Below are 9,065 nucleotides of genomic sequence, written 5' to 3' on the forward strand. Positions count from 1 at the left end.
GAATTTCTTCCGTCTGGCACTGGAAAGCTGTTACCTTTGATCACACACTGGTTATCTTTACCTGCTCCATCCTGCAGACTGGACTACCAAAGTTTCATTTAATCACCCCAGGTTTTGCCCAAGGTATGTACAGCACCACCAGTGTGACCTACGCAGGAATTCGCAGGATGTGCGGACAGGGCAGTGCCCAAGCCCTCACTGAGTGGCCACAGCTGGGCTCTGGGCAGCTCTCACCCTCGGACACGGGAGCACAGAGGGGGAGCAGAGCTCAGCTCACGCCCTGCAGCACCTTTACCTTTACATCTTCTGCCAGGAATGTCACACGCTGCTGAAACTTGTATCAATGTACTCTGGTACACACGAACACTTCATGCAACACCGGCATACACAGGAATTAACTCCTGTTTTTCACAACAGCCTGTGCTGTCAAAGATGTCCTTGGCTACATTCTCCACAAAGCTTCATAAAAATTCATATAAACTTCCTCAAACACCTAATTTTCACTGCAGCATTAATCAAAGCAACCATGCCGAGATCCTTTCGGTACACTTTATCCCGCCACAACCCAAGACCAGACAGAGTGAGACCCTGCGTGAAAAGGTTGTATTTTTAAAGACAGAATCTTTTCTTTTTCCTAAATAAAAAAAAAAGCCTACTCTGAATTTAGCAATATGATTGTTATAAACCAGCTTCACCAGTGCCCAGATGGCAGGTTAAAATACCGTGGTGAGCGTGGCTTCAGAAAGCGGAGATGCACTTTCAGAGGACTCCATTCGCCCGAATATTGAACTGCTTCAAAATCTAACCCTGCCTTTCAGAACGTCAAAGGCAACAATTCACAAGCAAACACCATATGGAGCATTTGTTCTCTCCAATCCCTCTCAGAACCAGCTGAAAAAAAAGAACATTTCAGAGCTGAAATGCCTGCATGCCACACTGTACAGTGTTCTCACTGCAAGCTCTCAAAAGCTGTAGATGGTGGCGTGGAATTGCTCAGAGGGACAGCACTGATCATCTGCAGTCCAGGCTCCAAAAAGTCCACTTGTAAAATTCACTGACACTATGTTGTGGTTTTACTCTGGGATCTGGGTGGGATTTGCCCAGGAAAATCTTCCCGGGATGTCCCCAAAGCCCCTTTGAAAAGCCAGCTGAAGCTGGTATTTTTATTACTGCAATGGTAAAGCTCTGAGGATCTGGTTAGTGCAGCTCTGCGATGGTGTAACAGCTGCTGAATCCCAGCATGATCAAAAATAAACTGCAGTAAAAATAGTCACATATTTGCGACTGAGGAAGAACAATCACTGGGGCAGCGACAGCACCGTTGGAGGCATCTTCCTGACATTTAAAGGCGTTTCTAAATCATCTCCCTGATGGATTCCCAGGCTGCAGCTGGTGGCCAGCGGGTGGCCGTAGTGGCAGGACAGATCCTTGCAAGGAGCCACCAGGAGCAGCCCCCGCAGAGAGGGTTTTCCTTCAGAGGGTTTTTTCTGCTCCCTCTGCTGTTCTTTAAATAAAACCCGGGACAGCTAGGGCCCAGATCGCTAAATCCAGGCTGTCCACCCACCCCAGGGCCACGTGGCCTCGGGGCCCACCACACAGCACCATCAGCAGCAGCAGTGCTCCCGTGTCTCTTTCAGCGAGTGCCTTCTGCAAACCGACTGAAATACCTGACGGGTGATCTCGCACCGCAACGCTTCTTCCAGCTGCGTGAAATGCAGGCGGTGACAAAGCCTGAATTCCCTCCCTGTGACCCTGAGTGCTCAGACAGCCTGAACCTGCCAAAACAAAGCTGGGTGAAAAGCAGCCCAGCACCAAGGAACCCCAGAAAGCAGATAATCCGTGGGACACAGCTCTTCATGTCCATTCTTAAAGGTCTTTTCCAACCTGGATGAATTCAGTGATTTGCGGAAGAAACCTAGACCCCAGTACTGAAATAAACACTTCACAGTAAGAACAGTAATAATTCATAAAATAATTACACACTGCCACGCAAGGAAGGCTCAGGCCTTACATTTTATTTCTGTAAATGAGCGACAGATCTGGCTTGTGATCAGCTAAGCACACTCAGGTAACAAATTAAAGCCACCCCTCTTATCCCCTTTTCCCAGCATGTGACTCTGAGGTTTTAGAACAACATTAAATAACAGCTCAGGAAGCGAGATGGAAATTCCGGAGTGGCGGCAATGCGCTCCGTTTGCTCGCTACGGAGTCAACGTTATGCTTTAACTGCGGGCCCTCAAGACAATACTCTAAAGCAAAACTCTTTCTTTTCATGGCCGTAACAAACAGTCCTGCAGGCCTCTGGGGAAGAAGTAACAGCCCACAGAAAATGGCTTCTGGTTTCAGAGGACGTGGCCCCCGCCAACGCCTGGCGAGGAGAGCGCTGGCGTGGTTTGACCGTGCCGAGTTCTCGTGCCGGCGCCTCTCCGTGCTCAACCCAAGGGCAGCAGAGGGCTGTTCCATCTGTCCCAAGAGCTTCCAAAGTCCGCTCTCACCGTGCTGACCTCATCCTTCGGGTCTGAACTCTGCCGGCTCCCCGGCGTCTGGCTGCGAGCTGGTGCCTCTCCCGTCCAGAGGATGGGCATTATCAGCTCCTCCTGTGGGCACCGAGGGGCGATGGGACACAGCCGTGGCTCCTGCTGCCTCCTCCTGCCCGGGAGCACGCTCCCTCGAGCAATCCCACTTCCAGCCTCTGCTGGCTGCTGCTGGGCGCACAGCAAGGCTGAGCGGGACCGTGGGCAGCGAGCTGCAGGCTGCCGGGGCTGGATTGGATCTGCTCCAGCGCAGGGGTGGCTGCTCCTGGCATCTGAATCTCCCCCACCACCAGTGAAAGTGCTGAGCTTTAGTTGAGGTATATCAATTATCTGCAACACACCAGAAACCAAGCCTCTGTTTCTGTCTCATTCCCCCTTTCTAAACCGCTCTGGGGGACACCCAAACACTCAGAACAAAGTCCAGGGACAAATGGCTTTGTCTTTCTGATGCCTTCTCCATCAGCTTTGCCTTCCAAATGCCTTCTCCACCCCTGCACCTGGCCTTGCACCCCATCCCATCCCCGCAGCCGGCTGCCCTCGCACCGGTGCTGCTCATCGTCTGGAGCAGTGGCATTTCCATCACCCCGATGTGAGATCTTCACAGTAAGAACACGTTTTTGGGCTTGTCAAGGCCTGCTACAGCTAAACCTGCACCTGGTCCCAGCAAGAGCAAACACCAGGGTTAATACAGTAAGCGCTGCTGTTAGTTATCCGAGTCTCACACGAGTTTTCTTCACATCTCAGAGCATTTAGCAGGTTGCTTGTTAAAAGGGTAGAAATAACTCATACAGGAGTAGTTAAATATGGGCCTTGCAGTTACTAATACAGCAGTTTATCTTTTACAAATGTAAGTAGAGCCACTGTGCCGGAGAGCACAGCAACAGGATGGCGAGGAAAGCAGAGACTGTCTTGTATGGCACTATTTACACATCTCCCCTTTAAAAAGCTGCCGAGTTTGACTAAATAGAAGTATAGAACATTTCTTCCATATACAAACTCTTGTTAGCCGATTAACTATTAAGGTGCTCAGAAGTGTGGATGAAAACAGAAGTTACAGTCCATCAGTTGTGTCTTCACCTATTTACACACAGCTGCCTGCTGACACCAGCATCTTCCAAAGACGCTGGGAGTCAAGTGGCCAGTTACAAACCTAACGCTGCAGGAACTGCTGTTTTCTTCACAAGATCTTTGTCAGAAGGAAATCCAGAAGTACTTTAGTTCCTTTTTCAGTGGCAAAGCTGGGCGGGTGCCCTTGCTGAGTCTGTGTGTGTGTGGCTGGTGGTGCCAGGCAGCAGCACACTGTGGGACACCTCGTTCCCAGCTCCCCGCCCCTGTCCAGCCCTCACCACTGGAATTTGCTGGTCTAATGGGCAGCTGTCCGAGGCAGGACTCACAGCACCAGGTTTTCACGCTGAAATGCATCGCCATGGGCCCTCCTAAGTACTCGGAAAGCTCAGATCCCCGTGCATCCCCCTACTGCACCCCGCGCAACAGAAGGGAAAGTTTTGGTGTGAGAAACCACAAACCAGCAAAATGCACTTAGCAAAAATTTTGTCTTCATCAGAAAAAAAAAAAAAAACAACAAATCCCCAACGGCCCGTATTTTGTAGGTCAAATCTCTTCCCCATTAACATCCTCAGAGAGTTATTTTTTTGTCTCTACCTCTAGTTCCATTCGCTGCTGACCGATGGCTGGCATCACTTTATTCCACACCTGTACTCACACAGGTGCCTCAGAGGAGCTCAAAGTTCGGCGTTTTGGGAACCTGTCCAACCAGGAGGGTATCTGACCATACTGAAAATGCCGATTTTGTCTTTGTCATCTCAAGTTGCTATAGAAAAAGAAAGGAGAAGAAGTTGATTTGACTACTGTTTGTAAACCTACCATGTACTGTCATTTTTCCCCTTGTACATTTAAGTTTCAAACAGGTCCCAGAGATCGCAAGGCAAGATTGTTAAGGCAGTATAAGAAACTCAGTATTTCATTCACACCTCCTGATCCCCTCAGAAGCACTTCTAAGGCATCAAAAGGGGCATGTGGCTTGTGCTTGCCTTTCCTGGAAAAGGCATTTGGTACAGTGTTAAAAACGGATGCTCAGTGACGGTCGGCAGCCGCTCAGCCCCGGGCAGCGGCCGCGCCATCCCAGAGGAAGAGGGAGGCGCAGCGGGGCTTCCCGGTGTGGGTTCCTCACCACCGCTCCTTCTGGTACACCTCTGCCTGAACCATGTCCCCAGGGTGCTCGGAGATGCAGGCCCCGTTGATCTCGTTGAGCTTGTTGTCCGGAAGATCCTCGGGTTTTGTGCAAAGTTTCAGCGCCCTGGAGATGAAGACGTCCAGGTCAAACTCGGGGTCGGTCTCACTGTTCACCTCGGCGGGTTCCTTGTGCAGATGGCGCGGAGAGGAGGGCAGGCTCCGCTCCTGGATCTCCGGCAGAGTGCTGGGACACTCCAGCCCCACCTGCGTGCTCTTCACCCACTGAGCAATCTCCAGGAAGAGGTTGGAGGGTTCCTCTTCCAGCGACAGCTCAGCTGCAGGCGCTATGGTGGCCCGTTTCCAGTGGGATAAATCTAGGATTAGCTTGGGCTCAGAGTAGTGGTGGGGCTTACTGTCCCTCCACAGCAATTTGTCCAAGTAGGAAGGCGACCCCACTTTGTAATCACACGATTTCCCACAATCGGCATCAAATACTCGGTCCATGGATGAGTGGGACAGCTCCAAGAACCTCTCTGAGCTGCTCTGTGAGTATTTCCGTGGGTCAACCTGTGCTTCCTCGGCGGTGGACTCAGAGCCCGCGCGGGGGTCCCGCTGGACCTCGTCCATGTCGTGGTGCTTGTCGTGTCTCCAGTCCAGGTCAGAGGAGAGGCTGATGTGGTCCCTGCCAAAGACACGCTGCTGTCAGACACAGGGAGCACGGCTTTGCCGGGGGCAGCAGTGCCCAAACCAGCACACACACTGCTGCTGGCTTGGCCTGCTGCTGCTGCTCTGCTTCTAGCGTCTTACTGATAGCAGAGACAACCACCTTGTGTGTTAAAATATTGGGGTGAGTAGTTTACCAAGAACCTGCGACAGGACCAGAAGCAGGAATAACAGCCCAACAACCAAACCCACTGGCCCCGTCCTTTAGATACCCGTGCATCCCCTCCCCGCCGCTCGGGAGTGAAACGTGATTAACAACATTAATAACCAATCTGTCCCCAGCCCACAGACGGGTACCACAGCGTGAGCTGGGGACAGAACAGTGAAAGAGATGGAACTTAAACCCCACTGAGACTGGACATCACCACTTTACCCCGATATCCAGGACCAAGAGCATTCCTGAAGGGTCACCTTGCTGAGTGGTGACTTCTCGAGCCAGCTGAACTCCCTTACTCACAATTACCTGACAACACCCATTCCTAGCCACGGCCTGACATCTGATTTACTGGCTCTGAACTGAGCTGCCTTTAAAAGAAATGTTATCCCAGGGACTGGGGCTCTGTCACAACAGCAGATTGTTCTTCAGATGTCCCACAGCACAGCCAAAATCATCTCTTGTCCGCAAACACTCGGCTGGTGCTGCAGAATCTACAGCCCTGTACCACATGTCCCCAGCTGGGAGGTAGGACAGCCTCAGCCTCAGCTGCTTGTGTCACACCAAGCAAGCTGACTGTGGAGAAGGTGGCAAGGCGACCTCCAGCAACTGATTTGCTGCTTTGGGGGCTGCAGCTGGCAGGGATGCTGGAACTGTGGGGATACACTGAAGACAGACATCCTGCTTCCAGCCTTCCTCTTCACCTGACTGACCTGGCTCCCCCCTGACACTTGTTCACTCAGGCAGAGAGACAGTGAAGGCAAGGGGTTTTTTTAGGTAATTTTCTCAATGCTAGTGAAGTCTAGTGGATTAGGAAGGCAAGGGGATTTAATTGCCATGCAGAGAGGAACAATGCTGCAGACATCCTCAGCCAGCTCATCCTCCTCAGCTGGAAGGAGCTCTACAGAAAACTGAACCCAGTTAATTCTTAGCTGCTTCTTCTTTTGTTCTACCTGCCCCAGCTGTGGGACTGGCGCAGCAACTGGGGTAATCACCTAGGACGTGAGAAACCTCAGCTCAAGGCTGTGATCCATTCTAAACTTCCAGTACGGCTTTCAGCAACCCATTTAAATGTCAACACAATGCAGGACTTTTTACAAGGCGCCCAGATCCATGGCCTCGGGGGCTTACGCACCTTGAGAAGTGATGAGTGTAGCACTCCACATCAGGCCCCGTCCCCAAAAGGTACCAGAATGATAGTATTTTGTAACCTGTATTATAGGGACAGAGGGCAGACGGAAGGGCCACAGAGCCACTTAAACTCAACTGAAGACAACACGGGCTGTGAATAAAACCACGAGCAGAAAGGTGCTCAGCGACCAGGATGTGCAGGCTTGGCTTCCAGCCCCTGTGGAAATCCACAGTGAGCCTCTGGTCGGCTTCAGCGAGGCGCCAGCTTGGGCTGGAATTGCAACATGGTATAAAGAGGGAAAAGCAGGTGTTCCTCATGGGTCTGGAACACGTGTGATGGAACCCAGGCAACAGCACGTCAGAGGCTTACCAGTCCAGTTCTGCCTAAAGCATTTAAGCCAGTACCTGCTCTCCAGCCCAGCCCTGGTTCTGTACCTGTCCCAGTTGGACATCTGGCTCTGGTTAGCTTCCATCAGCAGGATATCATCAATCTCGTCCTCGATCCGGAACGGGTGCTGAGACACAGGCTCGTCCTCGGGGCAGGAGTACGGGCTCATGTAAGGGTGCTGCAGGCCCATCTCGGCCGTTAATCGATCCATGGGGTTAAATGTCAGTATTTTCTCCAGAAAATCAATAGCTGCGGAGCAGAGACAAACAAGCTCACTAATTCCTCACAGGCAGTAACAGCTTCCTTGCCACGATGGGTCTCGTGGAGCCCCCATGACAAATCCCCTCCAAGTAAGGAATGAGTTAAAGGTCACGCCCCAGGTGGACCTAAACCAGGCACGTCAGCCCCTGCTGCATCCCCTGTAGCCCTCACGGGAGCCGTGAGCTTGCAGGAGAGCAATCCTGCAGCCCCCAGGTGTCACCTCTTCTAGCACAGCAGGGGAAGCGCGTTTCACACCCAGTGCTACGGCCCCCAGCAGGATGCTGAAATCTCACCCCAGAAAGACCTTTGGGTGGTGCTGGGATTTGACCCCACACTCTCAGATCCATTCGTCAAGCACGCGGCATTTCAGACAACCGCTTTCACCTCTTGAGCCCAACTGAAGTGGACTAGATTTACTGCAATGTTTAAAAGCCTTCGGCGTGACCAGGGCTATGAAATTATTTTACCCATTAATATTTGAAGAACTCCGAGTGGCTAGAATTATTTCAGAAAGACTGTGGTGCATGAACTCTTCCTATGATGACAGGAAACTTAAGCGCAATTAAATCTAAACGCGGGGGGTTTGCTGTGATTGCTTTGATGACTCCTTTTGCTGAGGTTATGTGAAAAGGTAAAATCCTGTCACTGAAGCTGTTGCTTATCCCGTTGATTCTTTCCTGGGCAAGTCTCTTTGAGTTCAGGCAATAAAAATAAATACGTGCCTTTCCTCGGATACGGCTCCATTCCACACCTTCGGAACATCACCACCGAAGGTGTAACTGCGTGACAGGGGCAGCGTCTGCAGGGACAGGAGCCCTCAGCAGGAGCTCTGCCACACGTGCTGCCTCTGTGCTTAAACATTACCCAATTTCCGACTGTCTCCCGCGAGATCACCTCATCGCTCGGACTAATTAAGCAGGAAGGAATCAATAGCCTCACGAGGTCACTGACTACGGGCACGGAGCGTGGCGGAACAACGCACGACAGGTTATGTATTACGATGTACTACAGGTCAGAGAGGCAGGAAAACGACAATGAATTATGCAAGGAGCAAGGGTGACCTTTCTTCCTGCAGTAATGGCAGGGAATAAATCTGTTCCTGCTTGCTGGAGGCTGATGCGGTCCCTGGGCACCCCAGGCCGATGGATATCGTGTTGCCAGGACCACAGGACATCTTATAGGGAAGAGTTACACCAGCACACGTAAGCTGAGCCTGGTCTTGACATCTTCCCAAAGGCAGGCGGCCAGGTCCAGTCTGACCCTCAGAAGGAGCTCAGGAGAGCACCTGGTCAGTGTTCCTGCCAGTAACAGCCACCTCACGGGGTCTGGGTGCTTGTGAGGGAAAAGCCTGTGTCCTGCGGTACTACACAATTGTGCCCATGACAGAGGCACGGCGGGAAAACAAACGGGGCTTGAGGAGAACCTCTGGGCCGAACCCTCGCTCGCAGCTCGAGGAGAGGCGTGGGAAGCCAGGGATGTGCCTTCAAGGTGCCTTGGAAGAGTATTTCACCCCTAGAGCTACCTGGGAGCAAGCTACAGCATCGAGAGTGCTGTCCTGTGGCAGGACAGCGAGCTGGGCCCGGGGACAGGCGGCAGCAGTGGGGACGTGGGAGCCACAGCTGGGACCACCCGCTGCGGGCCCCCGGGACCTGAACCCCCCTCTGCGGCGCTGGGGCGCTTC

At 52.2% G+C, this 9,065-nt stretch overlaps 1 protein-coding gene across 1 annotated transcript in view; it reads right to left on the reverse strand.

Annotated features, from left to right (window-relative positions):
* Positions 1 to 1,994: 1,994 nt before the first annotated feature.
* Positions 1,995 to 9,065, reverse strand: part of MAPK4 (mitogen-activated protein kinase 4) — a 20,966-nt gene continuing 13,895 nt past the window's right edge. The window contains exons 5-6 of the mRNA XM_017734316.1: positions 7,171 to 7,405; positions 1,995 to 5,409 (exon numbers count right to left, since the gene is read on the reverse strand). Of these exons, the coding sequence (XP_017589805.1) occupies positions 4,722 to 5,409; positions 7,171 to 7,405 (923 nt within the window). The 3' untranslated portion in view covers positions 1,995 to 4,721. The remainder of the gene's footprint in view (positions 5,410 to 7,170; positions 7,406 to 9,065) is intronic.

This window comes from Corvus brachyrhynchos, unplaced genomic scaffold (assembly GCF_000691975.1).
Source record: "Corvus brachyrhynchos isolate BGI_N302 unplaced genomic scaffold, ASM69197v1 scaffold285, whole genome shotgun sequence".
Classification (NCBI taxonomy): Eukaryota; Metazoa; Chordata; class Aves; order Passeriformes; family Corvidae; genus Corvus; species Corvus brachyrhynchos.